Source organism: Scyliorhinus torazame, chromosome 10 (genome assembly GCF_047496885.1).
Source record: "Scyliorhinus torazame isolate Kashiwa2021f chromosome 10, sScyTor2.1, whole genome shotgun sequence".
NCBI classification, from domain to species: Eukaryota; Metazoa; Chordata; class Chondrichthyes; order Carcharhiniformes; family Scyliorhinidae; genus Scyliorhinus; species Scyliorhinus torazame.
In genome coordinates this window covers 179665760-179688966 of record NC_092716.1, presented here as the reverse complement: position 1 = coordinate 179688966, position 23207 = coordinate 179665760, and the positions used below count along the sequence as shown (strand labels likewise).

Genomic DNA, 23207 nt, shown 5'->3' with positions numbered 1-23207 from the left:
CCTTTTGTACTAGTCTACCATAAGGGACCTTGTCAAAGGCCTTACTGAAGTCCATATAGACAACATCCACTGCCCTACCTGCATCAATCATCTTTGTGACCGCTTCGAAAAACTCTATCAAGTTAGTGAGACACGACCTCCCCTTCACAAAACCATGCTGCCTCTCACTAATACGTCCATTTGCTTCCAAATGGGAGTAGATCCTGTCTCGAAGAATTCTCTCCAGTAATTTCCCTACCACTGACGTAAGGCTCACCGGCCTTTAGTTCCCTGGATTATCCTTGCTACCCTTCTTAAACAAAGGAACAACATTGGCTATTCTCCAGTCCTCCGGGACATCACCTGAAGACAGTGAGGATCCAAAGATTTCTGTCAAGGCCTCAGCAATTTCCTCTCTAGCCTCCTTCAGTATTCTGGGGTAGATCCCATCAGGCCCTGGGGACTTATCTACCTTAATATTTTTCAAGACGCCCAACACCTCATCTTTTTGGATCTCAATGTGACCCAGGCTATCTACACACCCTTCTCCAGACTCAACATCTAGCAATTCCTTCTCTTTGGTGAATACTGATGCAAAGTATTCATTTAGTACCTTGCCCATTTCCTCTGGCTCCATACATAAGATTCCCTTGCCTATCCTTCAGTGGGCCAACCCTTTCCCTGGCTACACTCTTGCTTTTTATGTACGTGTAAAAAGCCTTGGGATTTTCCTTAACCCTATTTGTCAATGACTTTACGTGACCCCTTCTAGCCCTCCTGACTCCTTGCTTAAGTTCCTTCCTACTTTCCTTATATTCCACACAGGCTTCGTCTGTTCCCAGCCTTTTAGCCCTGACAAAGGCCTCCTTTTTCTTTTTGACGAGGCCTACAATATCTCTCTTTATCCAAAGTTCCCGAAAATTGACGTATTTATCCTACTTCTTCACAGGAACATGCCGGTCCTGAATTCCTTTCAACTGACACTTGAAAGCCTCCCACATGTCAGATGTTGATTTACCCTCAAACATCCGCCCCCAATCAAGGTTCTTCAGTTCCCGCCTAATATTGTTATAATTAGCCTTCCCCCAATTTAGCACATTCACCCTAGGACCACTCTTATCCTTGTCCAGCAGCACTTTAAAACTTACTGAATTGTGGTCACTGTTCCCGAAATGCTCCCCTACTGAAAATTCTACCACCTGGCTGGGCTCATTCCCCAATACCAGGTCCAGTACAGCCCCTTCCCTCGTTGGACTGTCTACATATTGTTTTAAGAAGCCCTCCTGGATGCTCCTTACAAACTCTGCCCGTCTAAGCCCCTGGCACTAAGTGAGTCCCAGTCAATATTGGGGAAGTTGAAGTCTCCCATCACCACAACTCTGTTGTTGTTACTCTTTTCCAAAATCTGTTGACCTATCTGCTCCTCTATCTCCCGCTGGCTGTTGGGAGGCCTGTAGTAAACCCCCAACATTGTGACTGCACCCTTCTTATTCCTGATCGCTACCCATATAGCCTCACTGCCCTCTGAGGTGTCCTCCCGTAGTACAGCTGTGATATTCTCCCTAACCAGTAGCGCAACTCCGCCACCCCTTTTACATCCCCCTCTATCCCGCCTGAAACATCTAAATCCTGGAACGTGTAGCTGCCAATCCTGCCCTTCCCTCAACCAGGTCTCTGTAATGGCAACAACATCATAGTTCCAAGTACTAATCCAAGCTTTAAGTTCATCTGCCTTACCCGTAATACTTCTTGCATTAAAACATATGCACTTCAGGCCACCAGACCCGCAGTGTTTAGCAACTTCTCCCTGTCTGCTCTGCCTCAGAGCCATTCTGGCCCTATTCCCTAGTTCTCCCTCAATGCTCTCACCTTCTGACCTATTGCTCCTGTGCCCACCCCACTGCCATACTAGTTTAAACCCTCCCGTGTGATACTAGCAAACCTCGCGGCCAGGATATTTATGCCTCTCCAGTCTAGATGCAACCCGTCCTTGTTATATAGGTCACACCTGCCCCGGAAGAGCTCCCAGTGGTCCAGATAACGGAAACCCTCCCTCATACACCAGCTGTTTAGCCACGTGTTTAGCTGCTCTATCTTCCTATTTCTAGCCTCACTGGCACGTGGCACAGGGAGTAATCCCGAGATTACAACCCTAGAGGTCCTGTCTTTTAACTTTCTGCCTAGCTCCCTGAACTCCTGCTGCAGGACCTCATGCCCCTTTCTGCCTATGTCGTTAGTACCAATATGGACAACAACCTCTGCCTGTTTGCCCTCCCCCTTCAGGATGCCCGCTACCCGTTCGGAGACATCCTGGACCCTGGCACCAGGAAGGCAACATACCATCCTGGAGTCTCTTTCACGTCCACAGAAGCGCCTATCTGTGCCCCTGACTATAGAGTCCCCTATGACTATTGCTCTTCTGTGCTTTGACCCTGCCTTCTGAACATCAGAGCCAGCCGTGGTGCCACTGCTCTGGCTGCTGCTATTTTCCCCTGATAGGCTATTCCCCCCGACAGTATCCAAAGGGTATACCTGTTTGAGAGGGGGACAACCACAGGGGATTCCTGCACTGACTGCCTGCCCTTTCTGGTGGTCACCCATTTCTCTGCCTGCACCTTGGGTGTGACTACATTTATATAACTGCTATCTATGACACTTTCCGCCACCTGCATGCTCCTAAGTGCATCCAACTGCTGCTCCAACCGAACCATGCGGTCTGTGAGGAGCTCCAGTTGGGTGCACTTTCTGCAGATGAAGCCATCTGGGATGCTGGAAGCCTCCCGGACCTGCCACATCTCACAGTCAGAGCAGTGCACCCCTCTAATTGACATTGCATCAATTAATTAGTAAATTAAATTTAAACTTTTTTTAAAAAGTGGCGCGAAAACGAACTTGGCTGACACCATTGATGCTGTGGCGCACTTGAAAAAGCAGCGTGCTCCAGATGGTGGCCATTTTGCACTTGACGTCACGAGCGTCATGACATGCAAACATTGTGGCCACGCCACCAAGTAAAGAAAATGCCCTGCCTTCGGCAAAACTTGTGCAAAGTGTCACAGTGTTAATGACTTTGTTTCTCAGTGTCGAACGGGAACTACATCGCAACAATTTAAGCAGATAAGTACAGTTACTAAAGGAAGAACTGTACAGGAAATCAGTTGAAACAAATATGAAAATAAAGTGAGTAAACCAGACACTGCAAGCTGAATATGATTTAGAAGACACCTTCTTCGTCTGCATAGTTGAAAAAGTAAATAAAATTCCACAGGCAATTTCCAATCCGGACAATTTTAAACCGATCTCAATTGTTCACGATCAGGATAAGTGGACAATTCCATTAAAGATTAATGGAACCAATATTCACATTAAACTGGATACCGGTGCAAGAGCTAATTTGATGAATCAATTGGATTCAGCCAAACTGAAAACAAAGCCTCGAATTGACGACAATGATTGTCAGTTAAGGGACTACAGAGGCAATGTTATTACCACAATGGGGGCATGCTATCTCACGGTTCAAGTCAAGGACATGAAAATGCCTTTCAAGTTTGAGATTGTAGGACCGAAGCGTTCTTCATTGTTGGATGTACATGCGTGCGAACTACTGCAGCTGGTGAAATGAATTAACAGCTCAGACAAGATCTCAGCCAAAGCAAAAGACCAAATTGATGCCATTATTAACAAATTTCCCAGTTTTTCATGGAATGGGTACGTTACCATTCACATATAAAATACAGCCTAGGGAGAATACCAAGCCGGTTATTCATCCACCAAGGAGGGTACCAGCTCCTTAAAACTGGAACTTAACCACATGCAACAGCTGGGGATCATCACAAAAGTGGTAGAACCCACTGACTGGGTTAGTTCGATGGTATGCGTCAAGAAACCAAATGGAGATCTTAGAATCTGCATAGATCCGAAGGATCTCAACCAAAATTTAAAGAAGGAACATTACCCAATTCCCAGACCTGAAGAGATCACAAGTGAAATGGCAGGTGCCAGCATTTTCACAAAATTAGATGCCTCAGAGAGTTTTGCCAGCTGAAACTAGATGAAGCCAGCAGAAAACTATGTACTTTCAACACTTCATATGGAAGGTGCTGTTTTAATCAAAAGCCTTTCAGTATCATATCAGCATTAAAGATATTTCATTGTGCGATGGACCAAATGATAGAAGGTATTAAAGGCGTCAAAGTATACGTTGACGATATCATCATATAGTCAGCGACTCAAGAAGAACACAGCGCAAGACTTTTTCAAGTCATGCAACAAATCGAGAAGTTTGGTTTAAAACTCAATAGAACCAAATGTGAATTTGGTATCTCCAAACTCACGTTTTTAGGTGACCAGATTTCAGCTCAAGGTGTGCAGCCAGACACTGACAAGGTTACAGCCATCAACAAAATGTCTTCTCCTAATGACAAAAAAACGGTTCTTAAACTGCTCGGCGTGGTAAATTTTCTGGGACAGTTTATTCCTAATTTATCATCACGTACTACGGCTCCGATACGAAAAAATGTTGTTTTCACATGTACTGAAGGACACGAGAAGGAGTGGTCTGACTTAAAAGACAGCACTTACAGCAGCACCAGTTCTGTCATTCTTTAATCCTAAGAGTGAAACAAAGATATCCACAGATGCTAGCAAGGACGGCATAGGAGATGTGCTACTTCAGCGAACATCTGACGGACAATGGCAGCCGATAGCATATGCCTCGAGAGCGATGACACTGACCAAACAGCACTATGCGCAAATCGAAAAAGAATGTTTGGGTCTCCTCACTGGAATGGAGAAGTTCCACAATTATGTGTGCGGGTTACCTACCTTTACAGTGGAAAGGGATTGTCAAACTCCTGCATCAATCATCAAGAGAAACTTGAATGAAATGTCACCGAGACTCCAAAGTTTGATAATAAAACTTCAAAGGTATGACTTCGAGCTAGTCTACACACCGGGTAAAGACCTTGTTGTAGCTGATGCACTATCTCGTGCAACTGAAGATCCAGGGACGACTGACATTGTCCAGGCAATCAAAGCTCAAGCAACTCTGGTGCAAGAAAGTCTACCTGTATCTGATGACAACACAAAACCAATCAAAGAAGAAACAGCCAAGGAAGACACAATACAGCATGTGTTGCGTTATATGAGAGATAAACAGGCCAAAAGGAATGTGCTCCAACTATAGGAAAATTCAAGTGGATCGGAGCAGCGTCAACGGATTCGTGCTCAGACAAGACCGGATAGTAATTCCGACTTCATTACGGAACATGATCCTCAGCAAGGTGCATGAAGGCCATCTGGGGATGGAAAAGTGCAAACGAAGAGCTCGTCAATCAGTATATTGGCCAGGTATCAATGAAAATATTAATAACCTTGTCGCAGAATGTGAAAGCAGTCACAGCAACTAAAAGAAACATTGATGATGCATCAACCTGTCAAGACTCCATGGCCGAAGGTTGGCATCAACCTATTTTACTTCCATGGTAATGATTATTTACTAATCATAGATCACTTCCCAAACTACCCCAAGGTGATCAAATTGCCCAATTCTAGTTCGAAAGCGGTCATAAAAGCAACCAAAGAGTTATTTGCAAGACATGGAATGCCATTTACTGTCATGACAGACAACGGTCCATGTTTTGACAGCTGAGATTAGACAGAATTCTCACAAAAGGTACGATTTTCAGCACATCATTTCCTGCCCACTACATCCACAATCTAATGGGAAAGCTGAAAAATGTGTGCATAGCAAAGCAACTGCTCAAGAAAGCGTTGGATTCAAGAAGTGATCCATTCTTAGCTGTCCTCAACTGCAGAGCAACACCACTAGCTATGGGATTGTCACCAGCTCAACTACTGATGAATCAACAGCTACGTACTACATTACCATATTTACCAACAGCAGATCCAGATTATGATGACGCTGTACAAAAAATGAAGCAAAACAAACAAAATCAGCAGCGTTACTACAAAGAATCTAGCAACACTAGAGCTAGGAGATAATGTGCGGGTACAGATTCCGACAGGAGGATGGTCTTGCATGGCACGTGTGATTCGCCCAGCAGCTCCACACTCATACATCGTTCTCACAGACAAAGGTTCAATCCTACGAAGGAATTGGAGAGCTCTTCTCAAAGTGAAGACAGCTCCAGCTGTATTTCCACACATAGAGCTTGACACAGAGCTACATAAGACAACTTCTGCACCACGACAGCGAGATTTTGTTACACTAGAAAAGACAATGACATCTGTTGAGCAACCACGATTAACAAGGTCCACACGTATCAAAATAAAATTGGACAGACTCAAGTTGTGAACTTTTAAAAATTGTTAACAATTGGACAGTAACCATTCAACCATGTATAGAATATACAATGTTCATACCATGTAAATATGTTTGTACAAGTCTCCAAACAAATTCAAAGAATGGGGATGTAACAATATGGATATTGTATGGGAGAAGAAGGGTTAAGAAATTCATGTAAATATGTAGATATAGTAATAGCATAGTTTATTTTATTTTAGCAACCTTTGGACTTAGCAATACGTTCAAATCTAATTAAAAGTAGTATTAATAAAACAGCTTTGTTAATTAACATAGCTTGGTGTTCTTTGTTGAACACTACACATCCAAGCCATCCTTACCAAGAAAACAGAGAACATCACAAGTCCCACATCCCACATTTTGCCCATTAAGGTGTGATCAAGGAAGAATTAAAATGATCCTTTTCTGCATGTAACCTGTTCTGTATCTAACATGGAATGCGTGATGCTGACTAAAATGTGGAAGCAGTTCCATCTCCTCTGTTGCTGCCTTTTATTGACACAACAATAACATGAATTTTAAAAGGTTGGGGTTTTAAGAAAAGAAACAATTGCTAAGCAAAAGCACAGCAATGTCACAGCAATCAATTAAGTTAGAAAAAGAGTAAACAATAAAAATGACCGGCGTGTACGTGGATGGGTGAGTGCGAGTGGGTGCGTGTCCCCCCCCCACAATCATAAAGTCTATTGCAATCCTCTCCTCACACTCAGTCACACTCACTCCCAAATAACAACCATGACACCGTGCCAGCCTGGATTTGCCCTCCATGGGCCTGTCTGAACTCCCCAGGCCCACCAAGGCTGAGGTTGAGGCAGTGTCCGGGTCTGACGCCGGGGCAAAGTTTGATCCAAGTCCACCCCCTCCTCTCCCCCTCGTCCTGCTCACTCGATTCGGTTCAGCCCAACCTCAGCCTGGCCGCCTGCCCAATCCATGCCGCCCCCTGCTCCCTGTTGAACTTACCTGAGCGCAACTAGAAAGTGAGTCATTAAAACTCACTTGGCAACTAATAACATGTCGCTCGTCCAACCACAGACTGGTTTCACCCTACGTTGGCTACCGGTAGACTTTGAGAAAACAGCCTGTGATTGGATGAGCAGGTTCTGAGCACTTTTAAAAATTCTGTCAGGGAAGTTTTGAAGTTGGGTGGTTGCCTCCACTACATCAACTTGATGGACCGCACGAAAATGCCTGGTGGGCCGGCATACACACCCTTGTCTCATTACTCAATTTCCTGGCATATTTTGTAACATATGGAATAAATAAAAGATTTGTGATAATATTGAGCTCCTTTAGTACTGGTGCAGCTGACATTATGATTAATGTACCAAAATATATATGTTTTTCTCCCCCCACCCCCACCCCCGCCCGGTTATCTCATTGGCCATCTAATCAATCATAGACAGTCACCCCCACCCCCCACCCCCCCCCCACCCCCCCACCCCCAGCCCATTAACTTATTGGCCAACTAATCAATCATAGACAGTTCCATTGAGATTGACAGAACAAGAATGTTGGAAGCTTCTCAGTACAACTGCTCAGATGGTCAGCTAAGCAGTCAGCACAAAAAATGCTCTGAATAGTTTTGCTCAAATTCATATCCATTACCTTTGATTTCGTAGCACTCCTCCAAAGGATTCCAAGTGACCCGGCTGCTCCAAAACTCAGCTATGCTGCTAACCACATCCCAACCCCCATCCTTCTGGAAAAACCCCAGGTCCTAAAGCCAAAAGTAAATCATAGATCATGGAATTAAAGCTAACACCCAGAAAATAACCAAGAATAGACATTTAAATTGTAGAAACTTGCAATGGCCCAAATGTTGTTGCTTGAGAAAAGAGATAGAGTTACAGGCTTGCTTGAATTTGTTCAGGGAAAATAGCAGAATTAATTCTACCTTCCTCAACGTAAAAGATCAGGTGGGTGGTACGTGGGCAGTGGATCCAAGATGGAATAACCATAGGCTCTGGATGAAGTGGGCATGAAGGGAAAATGCTATTTTTTCTCTCTGGTCATTTTTATGTTACCTAGTCCACAGTTATAGCATCGTGTGTTTTCAAATCTCAATACCTCCTGCAGATTTACACCATTTACAGAAAGGCAAGCCAGGTAATGAACTAATCATTAAACGTCTCTACAATATCATGGTCTTAAGAACTCCCAAACTCACTTCCTCCAATTCTCCCAAATTCACAACATATCTGTGCTCAAAAGCTAGGTAAAAGGGGTGGAGGAGTTGCATTACTGGTCAGAGAGGACATCACAGTTGTGCTGAAGGAGGGCACTATGGACGACTCGAGCAGTGAGGCGATATGTGCAGAGCTCAGAAATAGGAAGGGTGCGGTAACAATGTTGGGGCTGTACTACAGACCTCCCAACAGCGAGCTTGAGACAGAGGTACAAATATGTAAACAGAATATGGAAAGTGGACGGCTCGAGCAGTGAGGCGATATGGGCAGAGCTCAGAAATAGGAAGGGTGCGGTAACAATGTTGGGGCTGTGCTACAGACCTCCCAACAGCGAGCGTGAGATAGAGGTACAAATATGTAAACAGAATATGGAAAGATGTAGGAGCAACAGAGTGGTGGTGATAGGAGATTTTAATTTTCCCAACATTGACTGGGATACACTTAGTGTCAGAGGTCTAGATGGAGCAGAATTTGTAAGGACCATCCAGGAGGGTTTTCTAGAGCAGTATGTAAATAGTCCAACTCGGGAAGGGGCCATACTGGACCTGGTGTTGGGGAATGAGCCCGGCCACGTGGTTGAAGTTTCAGTCGGGGATTACTTTGGGAATGGTGATCACAATTCCGTAAGTTTTAGAATACTCATGGACAAATTCGAGGGTGGTCCGAAAGGAAGAGTGCTAAATTGGGGGAAGGCCAACTATACCAAAATTCAGCAGGAGTTGGGGAATGTGGATTGGGAGCAGCTGTTTGAAGGTAAATCCACATTTGATATGTGGGAGGCTTTTAAAGAGAGGTTGATTAGAGTGCAGGACAGACATGTCCCTGTGAAAATGAGGGATAGAAATGGCAAGATTAGGGAACCATGGATGACAGGTGAAATTGTAAAACTAGCTAAGAGGAAAAAGGAAGCATACATAAGGTCTAGGCGACTGAAGACAAACGAAGCTTTGGAAGAATATCGGAAATGTAGGACCAATCTGAAACGAGGGATCAAGAGGGCTAAAAGGGGTCATGAAATATCTTTAGCAAACAGGGTTAAGGAAAATCCCAAAGCCTTTTATTCATATAGAAGGAGCAAGAGGGTAACTAGAGAAAGGGTTGGCCCACTCAAGGACAAAGGAGGAAAGTTATGCGTGGAGTCAGAGAAAATGGGTGAGATTCTTAATGAGTACTTTGCATCGGTATTCACCGAGGAGAGGGACATGACGGATGTTGAGGTTAGGGATAGATGTTTGATTACTCTAGGTCAAGTCGGCATAAGGAGGTAGGATGTGTTGGGTATTCTAAAAGGCATTAAGGTGGACAAGTCCCCAGGTCCGGATGGGATCTATCCCAGGTTACTGAGGGAACTGAGAGAGGAAATAGCTGGGGCCTTAACAGATATCTTTGCAGCATCCTTGAACACGGGTGAGGTACCGAGGACTGGAGAATTGCTAATCTTGTCCCCTTGTTTAAGAAGGGTAGTAGGGATAATTCAGATAATTATAGACCGGTGAGCCTGACGTCAGTGGTAGAAATGAAATGAAAATGAAATGAAAATCGCTTATTGTCACAAGTAGGCTTCAAATGAAGTTACTGTGAAAAGCCCCTAGTCGCAACATTCCGACGCCTGTTCGGGGAGGCTGTTACGGGAATTGAACCATGCTGCTGGCCTGCCTTGGTCTGCTTTCAAAGCCAGCGATTTAGCCCTGTGCTAAAGAGAGAAGCTGCTGGAGAAGATACTGAGGGATAGGATCTATTCCCATTTGGAAGAAAATGGGCTTATCAGTGATAGGCAACATGGTTTTGTGCAGGGAAGGTCATGTCTTACCAACGTAGTAGAATTCTTTGAGGAAGTGACAAAGTTGATTGATGAGGGAAGGGCTGTAGATGTCATGCACATGGACTTCAGTAAGCTGTTTGATAAGGTTCCCCATGGTAGGCTGATGGAGAAAGTGAAGTCTCATGGGGTCCAGGGTGTACCAGCTAGATGGATAAAGAACTGGCTGGGCAACAGGAGACAGAGAGTAGTAGTGGAAGGGAGTTTCTCAAAATGGAGAACTGTGACCAGTGGTGTTCCACAGGGATCCGTGCTGGGACCACTGTTGTTTGTGATATACATAAATGATCTGGAGGAAGGTATAGGTGGTCTGATTAGCAAGTTTGCAGATGACACTAACATTGGTGGAGTAGCAGATAGAGAAGGGGACTGTCAGAGAAAACAGCAGAATATAGATAGATTGGAGAGTTGGGCGGAGAAATGGCAGATGGAGTTCAATCCGGGCAAATGCGAGGTGATGCATTTTGGAAGATCCAATTCAAGAGCGAACTATACGGTAAATGAAAAAGCCCTGGGGAAAATTGATGTACAGAGAGATCTGGGTGTTCAGGTCCATTGTACCCTGAAGGTGGCTGCGCAGGTCGATAGAGTTGTCAAGAAGGCATACGGCATGCTTTCCTTCATCAGAAGGGGTATTGAGTACAGGAGTTGGCAGGTCATGTTACAGTTGTATAAGACTTTGGTTCGGCCACATTTGGAATACTGCGTACAGTTCTGGTCGCCACATTACCAAAAGGATGTGGATGCTTTGGAGAAGGTGCAGAGGAGGTTCACCAGGATGTTGCCTGATATGGAGGGCGCTAGCTATGAAGAGAGGTTGAGTAGATTAGGGTTTTTTCATTAGAAAGACGGAGGTTGAGGGGGGACCTCGTTGAGGTCTACAAAGTCATGAGAGGTATAGACAGGGTGGATAGCAAGAAGCTTTTTCCCAGAGTGGGGGACTCAATTACTAGGGGTCACGAGTTCAAGGTGAGAGGGGAAAAGTTTAAGGGAGATATGCATGGAAAGTTCTTTACGCAGAGGGTGGTGGGTGCCTGGAACGCATTGCCGATGGAGGTGGTAGAGGCGGGCACGATGGCGTCATTTTAGATGTATCTAGACAGGTACAGGAATGGGCAGGGAGCAGAGGGATACAGATCCTTAGAAAATAGGCGACAGTTTTAGATAGAGGATCTGGATCGGCGCAGGCTTGGAGGGCCGAAGGGCCTGTTCCTGTGCTGTAATTTTTCTTTGTTCTTTGTTCTTCCACTAATCCTAGACTCTTTTTCCTGGTGTCTCCAACTTGTACACAGTAGTGCTCCGTCCATCCTGCAAGTCTCAAATTTACCATGTCCACAGCCCTAAATTCTGTCTTCGGGGCCACAAATGTGTTTTCTTCTTGCCCAGGCAGAAAGGAGCTCACAGATTTGAAGCTTTGAGAATTACAAAAACAGCCAAAAATGTTTTTAATAACTTTTTTAAAATGAAAAACAGAGATGAAGAGACTAGGCCAACCATTCAAACACCAACAAATTGAAATGAGATAGTTGTGATCAGTTAGGTTTTAAAATTCTTCAGATAGCAAGATGAAGAGATGAAGGGAGGTAGGTAATGAGTGCCGCAGTTTTCAGATCATGGGAAACAATAAGTCAGAGGCCATATGATCAGTCCTGACCTCAACAGTGAGGGCATGGGGTAAAGGAAGAGCAATATAAGATTACAGTTTATGAGGAACATCAGGAAAGTTCACAGCAGCAATCACCATAGTAGTAATAATTAAATACCACTCAAAACTAAAGACTGAACTGAATAAATAGGTTCGAAGCCAGAGATCACAGAAACATCATGCAAAATGTCCACAAAATTCTATTCAATTCAAGGTAGTCCACAGGGTACATATGACGGGGGCCAGGATTAGTAGGTTTTTTGAGAGGGTGGAGGATAGGTGTGGGCAGTGCGTGGCAGGGCCCGTGAACCATGTCCACATGTTTTGGGCCTGTCCAAAGCCAGAGGGATTCTGGCGAGGGTTTGCTGACGTTATGTCTGAGGCGTTGAGGGTGAGGTGGTCCCGAGTCCAAAAGTGGCAATCTTTGGAGTTTCGGAAGACCCGGGAGTCCAGGGGGTTGGGGGTTTAAAAAACAAAAAAGGTGGTAGAGGAGGTGGAGGGTAGCGACAGGGAGGGTGGACGGTGGAGTGATAGATATTTATTTGCTATGTGAATTTCTGTTTGCTCTCTTTTTGGTTATGGTTGTGTTTGGTGTATATATACAAATGCCTTCGTAAAAATGTCCACAAAACTGATACAAGCCTCATCTAACTATTCCAAACTGGAGCAACAATAACATTAGCAACAGTCTATATTGAGGAGGCATGGGGAAGCAAAAGGTACTGTGCCTACCTGGGTGAAGTAAAAATACTGCTGAAAAGCAAATGAGATGTCACCATTGATGTGAATTTCTTTCAACCCATAAATATCTGCATCGCAGACCTCAAATCCAGTTGCAGCACTCTCCCACGGGTATTTGGCACCCTTATAAAATAAGAGATATTAAACTTCATTCACAGTACTCATTTATGTAAATAAAACAAATATCAACATTATTAGCGAGATATCAACATTACTAGGGGGTGGCATGATGGCACAGTGGTTAGCACTGCTGTCTCACAGCTCCAGGGACCTGGGTTCAATTCCAGCCTCGGGTGACTGTCTGTGTGGAGTTTGCACTTTCTCCCCGTGTCTGCGTGGGTTTCTCCGGGTGCTCCGGTTTTCCCCCACAGTCCAAAGATGTAAAGGTTATGTGGATTGGCCATGATAAATTGCCCCTTAGTGTACAAAAGGTTAGGTGGGTTTACTGGGTTGTGGGGATAGGGTGGAGGTGCGGGCTTAAGTAGGCAGCTCTTTCCTAAGAGCCGGTGCTGACTCAATGGGTTCAATGGCCTCCTTCTGCACCATAGGGATTCTATGAAGGGGCGGCACGGTGGTGCAGTGATTAGCATTGCTGCAACACGGTGCCGAGGGCCTGGGTCACTGTGCAAACTCCACACAGACATTCTCCCTGTATCTGTGTGGATCTCACCCCCACAACCCAAATGTGCAGGGTAGGTGGATTGGCCACATTAAATTGCCCCTTAATCGAAATTTATTTTTTAAATTACTGGCTGCAATGAACTACAGTGAGATTTAAAAAAATAAATTTAGAGTACCCAAATCTTTTTTTCCCCCAATTAAGGGGCAATTTAACGTGGCCAACCCACCCTGCCTGCACATCTTTGGGTTGTGGGGGTGAGACCCACGCAAACACGGGGAGAATGTACAAACTCCACAGGGACAGTGACCCGGGGCCGGGATCGAACCCGGGTCCTCAGCGCCGTGATGCAGCAGTGCTAACCACTGTGCCACCGTGCCACCCAGCTATGGTGAGATTAATAGGAGTGGTCATTTTGGTAAGTAAAGATATTTAGAATGAAGTTTTAGACATTGATTTCCAAAACAAATATGTAGGGTATCCATTACATACAAGGGAACAATTCACTCCTGTATGTTTTGTATAATTCATGTGTATTCTGGTATCAGCTCCCACACATTTACAGTACACAACCAGTTAAAGGGTGCAATGACTGTCATCTGGTACCGTATCGTCAGGTTCAGTAATAATTTTCATAAATTGATCACGGGGCTACCTGAGAACTGTATTACTGGTATTAGAGGCTATCTTCACTTATCCAATATTACAAATGAACAATGGAATCTCCTGTGCAAAGTATGTTCACAACATAACCCCTATGTACCAGTGTTTGCTTTCATTCATTCTTTCATATGGTTTAATCATTTTGATTTTGCTCCCATCCATGTCACACAATATGGAAGCCTATTCAAAATTTGGTGTAGTCTGTTCCCAGAGTTACTGTCATGACTTGTCTGGACAATCAATTTTCTACCCTTCTGGCAAATCAGGTTGTATAATAAATGTCACACTGATCTAATAGTAGTTATTCTTCTGAAGCAGAGGAAGGAACTTTACTCTATTCACTCCTGCTGTAAAGTGCATGTATGTGAAAGTCCAACAAGTGGAGTATCAGGTTCAGCTTTAATGTCCTGCCATGGCGGCATGGTGGTGCAGTGGTTAGCACTGCTGCATACAGCACTGAGGACCCAGGTTCGATCCCAGCCCCGAGTCACTGTCAGTGTGGAATTCGCACATTCTCCCCGTGTCTGTGTGGGTCTCATCCCTGTTGTGTTATGCTACTTCGGATAACACAAGCTGCTTCCTCGTTGTAGTCTCTACGAAAGGATGCTCCAGACTATGAAATGAGTTCAACGTGTTTATTGAACTATTAACACAGTTCTTAAATGAGTTCGACACTCTGCTAATCTATCTCTCTTGTAACTCAGTTCTAACTATACCAGCTTGCTCTAAGCCACGTGCGGGGGTGTGATGCTGCTGATCAACCCTGTCTAACTCTCGAGATGTCTGTCTGTGGAAAAAGGCAGAGCCTGTGTGCCCTGTCCTTTTATATGGGCTGTGTAGTGCCCCCTTGTAGTAATGCCACCTCTGGATGTCCTGATTACCCATTGGTTGTGTCCTGTTCTAATGACCCATTGGTTGTATGTCTGCATGTCATAACATCTCTGGTGTTCCCTCTAGCAGTTACTTAGTTGTAGTGTATTTACATTAACCCCTTGTGTATATACAGTGATGCATATCACTACATCCCCCCTTTTTTCGTGTTACATATTTTCCGTACTTGTTTTTTCTTTTTTAAAATAAATTTAGAGTACCCAATTAATTTTTTCCAATTAAGGGGCAAATTAGCGTGGCCAATCCACTTACCCTGCACATCTTTGGGTTGTGGGGGCGAAACCCACACAAACACAGGGAGAATGTGCAAACTCCACACGGACAGTGACCCAGAGCCGGGATCGAACCTGGGACCTCGGCGCCGTGAGGCAGCAATGCTATCCACTGCGCCACCGTGCTGCCCCTTCTGTACTTTGTTGAAGAAAATTGTACAAAATAGGTATGGAAAATGATGACATGCACAAGTTGTGATGATATTTTTTTTAATTGTTTTTATTAAAGCTTTTTTCAAACAGAATTTCTACATAACTAATAACAGAAAAATAACAAAAATATTTAACAAAACTAGGTGGCTGTTATCATTATACAAAAAGAAAATATACATTAAATAGACAGTTCCCCCACCTGAGCCTCCCCCCCCCCCCCCCCCCCGAGCCTCCTCGACCACAGGAGGGCATTACACCAACCCATATATAAAGGACACCACACACATGATCTGCCTCTTACCAGTGGAGACAGTCAGTGAGTACAGGCACATGGTTGATTCAATATCACTCCCACCACGTGGATTGCAGCAACTGGTTAGTCCACCTGGGTAGCTATAGTAGGATTAGCAGTAGCGTTGAACCCGAGTAATAGAAGTATAAATAGTTTAATAAACGTGTTGAAGTTACCTCCACGTCTGAACCTTCCTTTGTCAAGTGCACCACAAGGAAGCTGCTTATGCTACACCTAGAGCATAACAAATCAGCCGTTGTTAGGTGAGCCCGGTGCACTACCTTAATCTGAATTAAGCTGTGATGTGGAGATGCCGGCGTTGGACTGGGGTGAGCACAGTACGAAGTCTTACAACACCAGGTTAAAGTCCAACAGGTTTGTTTCGATGTCTGTGGCATCGAAGATGTCTGTGGCATCGAAGATTACCCGCTCTCTCTCCATAGCCCTTAATAAGACCATACAATAGCAGGTCGTCTGCGTAGAGGGAAACCCGGTGCTCCTCCCGCCCCCGGACCAGCCCCCTCCAGTTCCTTGAAGTCCTCAGTGCTATGGTCAACGGCTCAATTGCCAGGGCAAACAGTAGCGGGGATAGGGGGCATCGAAAGCTAGTGACATCGAAACAAACCTGTTGGATTTTAACCTGGTGTTGTAAGACTTCGTACTGAATTAAGCTGAGCCTGGCACATGATGAGGAAGAATTCACCCTGTCCAGGGCAGCAGCCCACAGGCCCTCATCTAGCTCCTCACCTAGCTCCTTCTCCCACTTGCCCTTCAGTTCCTCTACTGAGGCTTCCTCCGCCTCCTGCAGCTCTTGGTAGATGTCCGACACTTTCCCCTCTCCTACCCAGATGCCAGACAACACCCTGTCCTGTATCCTTTGAGGGGGTAGCAATGGAAATGTCCCCACCTGTTTTCTGAGAAAGTCGCGGACTTGGAGGTATCTGAAGGCATTTCCCGGGGGTAGGCTGAACTTCTCCTCCAGGGCCTTCAAGCCAGGGAAAGTCCCATCTATAAACAGGTCTCCCATCCTTCTAATGCCTGCCCTATGCCAGCCTTAAAACCCCCCGTCTATCTTGCCCGGAGCAAACCTATGGTTGTTCCGTATCGGGGTCCAAACTGAGGCCCCCTCCTCCTTCCTGTTCCTTCTCCACTAACCCCAGACCCTCAGTGCCACCGTCACCACCGGGCTTGTGGTGTATCGTGCCGGCGAGAACGGCAGTGGTGCCGTTACTCGTGCCCCTCGGCTGGTGCCTTTGCATGACGCCGCCTCTCGCCGCCCCCACGTCGACCCCTCCTCCATTACCCATTTCTCTCGGCCACTGGGCCCACGCTGCTTGGCCCGTGCCGGCCGCCATTTTGTCCTCCGGGACCCGCTCCGCTCGCTTTCCGCAATCGCTCTTTTAACGGCCACACTCCTGGTTCCCTCCATACTGCAGTGGGGGGAACCTCTCCAGCGTCCTTTGCCACGCCGGGAATCACCGCCAAAATGCGGTTGCCGCTCCGTTTAAAGGCCCGAAACTCCGATCCCAGCGGGAGCGGCCGTGTGCGCGATCTATTCGGACATGGCTGCTAACAGAAGTATCAAGTTGTGATGATATTGATGATTATACAATACCAATTAACATTTATGAGTCCAAACGTTATCAATTTGTACCAGCTTTCTTCTTTTGTTGTCAAAGTTGTCATTTCTTTGTGAACATCGTCAGTGTTCTTGTGTTGAGGTAAAAAAGTCATCATGAGGTGTTCGAATGGTCGATTTACTTCGTTGTCTGATTTTGACTCTTTTTTTTTTATGCTTGTGGTAGCGATTCTGTATGTCATCTTTCCTGAAAGCTGGTTTGCTTGTTTGTAGCGGAGCAAACGTGAATCGGTGAGATACGGTGTCATGCCATGGTATGTCTGCACTTTTGCCATTGTCTTGAGCTGTGCTGTCACATTGTCTTTCATGTGCAGAGTTGTACCATGTCGTACAAGTTTTTGTTGTTTTTGCCGTGCTTGTTGTTGCTGTTGTAGCCTTTGTTATGCTTCATGTCGTTGTTTTTGTTGTTGTTCTTGTAGGTTTTGTTGTTGTGCTTGTTGCACTCAATGACCGTTCCATGTGGATAATTCGAGTCATTCTCAAAGTTACTTGTGTCAGTGTCCTTTGTGGTATCTGATGCTTCATTGAGCGTTTCTTCTTGCGGATTGTGAGAATGATCCTTGGTGCTCCTCTTCTGGAGCCATTTCTGGTTCACTTGAATCATCATTGATTTCTTGTTCCTGCTCTTTTGGAGTCATGTCAGGTTCACTTGAATCATCATTGATTTCTTGGTGCTCCTCTTCTGGAGTCAAAACCTTCAAGATTTCATTTTCTTGTGGATAGCTTAGAGTACATGAGGTTTTAATTGATGTGGTCTCACTGGACTCAAGAGTAGTTTCACTTTGATTGTTGAGTGCTTCTGTACATACGAGCTGAGATCTGTCAGTCTCGCTGTGATCTTGCACATCTTGTATGGGAATCGTAATTTCTTTGTCACTTGTCTAACATACAGTGGGTAGACATTCAGTGTCTTCTTGTTGGTCAAATGTGCTGGGTAGACTTTCACAGTCTTCTTCTGGTGGCTCGAATAAGCTGGGTAGACTGTCATAGTCTTTTTGTTGTTCACGTGAGCTTGGTAGACTTTCATAGTCTGCTGCTGGTTGCTCAGATAAGGTTGATAGACCTTTATGGTCTTGTTCATGTATGGACTTCGCTATGGAGTCTTGAGTTGCTTCCATTGTGGAGTCTGTCAATGAGCTCTCTGTGGAGGCTTGTATCGCTCTTTCTGTGGAGTCTTTCATTGCTCTCTGTGTGGAGTCGTGCAGTGGTCTCGCTGTGGAGTCTTTCATCGCTGTGTGTGTGGAGTCGGGGACTCTTCGTGGTGCGTCAACTACTTTCTGTGTGGAGTTGGGGACTCTTCGTGGTGCGTGGACCACTGGTTTGGCGTCAGGCCACTCTCTGTGGGCTTCGTCTTCTTCTTGGGTATTTGACAGGTTGCTGTCATCCAATGTATCGACGATCTGCCATGGCATCATGGTATTGGATTCGTCTACGATGAGTAGTGTCGTGTTGAGCTTTGCAACCGTGTTGCTGATGCAATGGTCATCAAATCCGAAGACCTCATCCATGTCTGAGTAGTATTCTTCAATGTACAAATCATCTCTTTGTGTTTTGGATTTGTTATTGTGCTCTCTATGTCCAAAGATGAAATCATCTTCTGAGTAGTATTCGTCAATGAACAAATCATCTCTTTTTGTTTCGGATTTGTTATTGTGCTCTCCTTTTTGGGTGGTGCTAACTGCTTGTTCCAGCGTGTAGTGGAGGGCGCAGTTGCGAAAAGAGGGCACAGTAAAGGAACCTCGGGTGCGCATGCGCAATGGAGTCCTACGCATGATGTCACGAGCGTCATGACGTCAGAGGCCCCAGACCACGCCCACTTAAAGGGGAAATGTCCGAAAGAAAAGCTTTAAAGCCACAAAACACAATTCTTTCACCTCGAAAGACAGAACAATGCCTGAAAACCTCTACCAGCAGTTGAAAACAACCTCCAACGCACCCTGGAACAAGCAGTTAGCACCACCCAAAGAGGAGAGCACAATAACACCGTTTTGCCGGTTTGCATCTTCTCGGGAAATGCGCATGTGCGGATTGGTCTGGCTGGATACACGCAAGATGGCTGCCAATCAAAATTGCCGACTGCTTCTGTTGCAACCCTACCGCTGCCTCGTGGTGAGTATTCGCGCCTGTTTTACCGATTTCTTTTGTGTCTACCGCGCAGTGACTGCCGAATTTGTCCAGGGTGGTCTGGAATGTCATTGTGTCCTGCCCGTCGGTGTATTTAAAGGAGTTGAAGATCTCTATTGCATGATCGAACGCAATGGTGAATAGAAGAGCTATCATCCGAGCATCGGTCGCGCCATTGAGGTCGGATGCTACCACGTATAGTTGAAATTTCTGCTTGAATGATCGGCAGTTGGGACTAAGATTGCCGGTGGTCCTGAGCAGATGAGGAGCTTGAATCCCGTCCATTGTGCCTGTATTCAGTAGCTGGTTGTCACAGATCTTGCTGAGTTGAACTAAATAGATTGAACAGTCACTCCTGGTATCATGTTGTGTTATGCTGCTTCCTTGTTGTAGTCTCTACGAAAGGATGCTCCAGACTATGAAATGGGTTCAACGTGTTTATTGAACTATTAACACAGTTCTTAAATGAGTTCGACACTCTGCTAATCTACCTCTCTAGTAACTCAGTCTAACTATACCAGCTTGCTCTAAGCCACGTGCTGGGGTGTGATGCTGCTGATCAACCCTGTCTAACTCTCTAGATGTCTGTCTGTGGAAAGAGGCAGAGCCTGTGTGCCCTGTCCTTTTATATGGGTTGTGAAGTGCCCCCTTGTGGTAATGCCACCTCTGGGTGTCCTGATTACTCATCGGTTATGTGCTGTTCTAATGACCCATTGGTTGTATGTCTGCATGTCATGACATCTCTGGTGTTCCCTCTAGTGGTTACTTAGTTGTAGTGTATTTACATTAACCCCTTGTGTATATACAGTAATACATATCACTACAACCCCCACAACCCAAAGCTGTGCAGTGTAGGTATATTGGCCATACTAAACTGCCCCTAATTGGAAAAAAAAACCAGAATTAGGTACACTAAATGTATTTTTTAAAAAACTATAATATCCTGCCAACGCCTCCTACATTGCAACCCTCATCAGTCAAATAATCTTCTGACATTCAAGTTATCAAACGTAACCATAGCAGTCATTCGGATCTGGCGACACAATTTTTCCCTGAAATATGGGAAATAAATCAATTATATTAGCAGTTATTCATTAAGTGAGACTTTCCGAGGTTTATAGTCAGATGCTCTGGATCACCCTGGTTTATTGGATAATGGAAAATCAGGTGGCGCACAACACGTATTGGTAAAGAAACCTGTCTGACGTTCCACTGTGAAATTAATGAAAGGTACGTACCTATGCAAATCTCAGCTGTTAAGGTCAATGCAAGGATCATTCTGCTCTTTTAAGAATGAAAGTGTGACAGACGCGAATAAAGCCGTTTCACTAACACTGCCAACATATTGAGAGAGGAGAAAAGACGAGGAGCAGGACCCTGTTACAAGTCAAGGCAGGTGTGAGATAGTAAGTCTACAATGTGAAAAGGAACTTAATTGTCCTGTTGCCACTTGCTTACCATATATCCTTCTTGTCTTGCAATGTACTTGGCAGCAGGGAGTGTTCGAATACGGTTCTTCAGGAGGGTGCGTGCCAGCTCTGGGTAGAATACTAGCACATTCGGGTACATCCAGGTTTCCTGAAACAAACAATGTGAAATATTTTAAAGGCGTTCTGGCAACTAATAGCTGGCTCGCAGGACTATTAAATTAATTAACATGGAGAATGTGATCATAATAGCGTCCTGCCATCGATCAGAGATTGTGAGAGGCGTTTTTCAAATTGATAACACTAATTGGGCTCTCTGGTCTTAGTGTTTGAATGTACCACATGACATGGTGTGAGACGAGGTTTGATCTCCATTCCGCTCCCATATCAGCTGATCTCACCCAAATGCTAAGTAGGAACGAAGAATATTGTATTTTTATAGGTTTGAGATTTTTTTCCCTTGGTCCACAAAAAGGTTTTTAGAAAATAAATGATGATATTAGTTGTTATAACCTGCCTACTTACCATTGGCTGGGGACTAATGACAATCCCACAATCCTGTGGGAGTATGAGCTTCCCGAATGAGGGGGGCGGAGAAACCATTAGGAAACTCCTAGTATAAATAAAGCTGGCCAGTTTAGGAACCAGCAGGAAGGAGTGTGCAGCAAGGGAAGTTGCTGCTGCTGTTATATATATATGTTATTGTAAATAAATGTTATTACTTTGTATCCTTAAAACTCGTGCTGGATTCTTCGTGGCCCTCACAAAATTAGTGCTACCCAGTCCATTAGCCACTGAGCATACCTTATGTCTTACCTAATGCGAGCTGCTAACAAATCGAAGGCTGGCAGCTCTTCTGCTCAGCAGCACCCATGGGAGGGCATGGGTGCTACTGGGGGGACAGGCACCTGAGTCTTACGATCACGGAGAAACCCTGGCCACATGTAAGTAACGTTTGAGGGTGGATGGGGGGGGGGGAGAAAGGACAGCCACAGGCACTTTGTATCTCCTCCACTGGCAGTTCCTCAACAGAAATGGTAATACGTAAGTTGCCCTGACCATTGAAAATTGACTCAGATCAGATTCCACTCAGCTACTGGAGTGAGCAGAATTCTTAACCAGGAATGTTCCACCAAAATGCCTCCAAAGTCCAGCCGCATGATCTGGCTCTTCATGAACAGCATCTCTTACCTGATCCCAGAAGATGTGGCCATGGTGATCTTCTCCGATACCCCCATTGGAGAGGCCTCCAGGACTTAGTCCAATATACTGGAAGTCTGTAGGCTTCAGAGGGGGGAGATCACTAAGCAGGTAATAGAGACACCCATACAGAGCCTGGTTTAGCCTTCTGCAGCCTGTCACATTGATGCAGCTCTGCTCCCACAGTGCAGCCCACGCTGCCACATGTGAAGAGTACAACTGGTTTAATTGAATCAGGGTCTGTCCTTCCACAAAACATTCCTTCGCTTGCTCTTCTGTATCAGCCACTGCAGTGAGGAATGCCCAGGAATTTCTTTGCTCTTTCGGCAACAGGGTCAGAGACTCTGAAAGTGGCATTACGATCATGTGGACACTTTGCCTTGCAGCTCCTTTGACCTCTGGGGTAAGCGTCTGTCCATAGATGTACCTGAATTACAAAGAAAGAAAGGCTTTTTTTTGGAAGAGCACAAAGAACGATCTTACCTGATCTCAGGCAATGACAGTTTGTAATGATATGTATAATCTAAGGAGAGTAAAGGGTTAACAAGATGATGTTCATGTATATCAACACTAGATGGCATCACTGAATAGTCTTATAAAAGGTTGCGCTCTAAACATTCTGGGAGAAGCTTATGGAGAAGGATAGTGAGTGGTTGAGTTAGTGTTGGTTGTATCAGAGAGACATAATAGATTACTGTAACATAGATTCAATACTGTTATTTTGTTAGCTATTACTTAGTAGAGTGTGAGAACCATTTAAAGTGGTGTAAAATAAACTAGCTTTGTTTTAAAGACATAGTTTGATGTTCTTTGTAAACAGTACAACTTTTAGCTATCTTGGAGAACAATACAAGGAACATCACACAGTTGAGGGGCTATAATTCATGAGAACAGACAGGAGGAAAAAATGCTGAAGTTGACTATTTTAGGGCAATTGTTCCCAAATTGTGTCATGAGTATGCCTGGGGCTATGTGAGACATCACTGGGGAGGTATACAGGGACAATTGTCTAATGGTGGATTTAGGTCTAATGTAAAAAATGTAACATTTTTTCCTCATTTTTAAATTTTGCGTTTTGTGTAATAAATGCTGGGATGCTCCCCAGTGCGCGCTTGGTCTACCTGTTGCATATTTCCTAAATGCAAGGACATAACGTTGCCCAATGGGATTAGGTCTCTGTGCGATTTTGTCATTTGCGACCCTCAAAGAGTTTGTTGAGCTTCTAACTGCAG

The 23207-nt window shown here is 44.9% G+C and overlaps 1 protein-coding gene across 2 annotated transcripts in view; it reads right to left on the bottom strand.

The window, feature by feature from the left end:
• The window catches only part of pgghg (protein-glucosylgalactosylhydroxylysine glucosidase), a 120806-nt gene that overhangs the window by 47769 nt on the left and 49830 nt on the right, over positions 1-23207 (bottom strand). For both annotated transcript variants that reach the window (XM_072466036.1, XM_072466035.1), the window contains 4 exons: positions 21967-22402; positions 20807-20926; positions 12687-12818; positions 7910-8021 (listed from right to left, as the gene is read on the bottom strand). In XM_072466036.1, coding sequence (XP_072322137.1) covers positions 7910-8021; positions 12687-12818; positions 20807-20926; positions 21967-22402 — 800 coding nt within the window. The remainder of the gene's footprint in view (positions 1-7909; positions 8022-12686; positions 12819-20806; positions 20927-21966; positions 22403-23207) is intronic.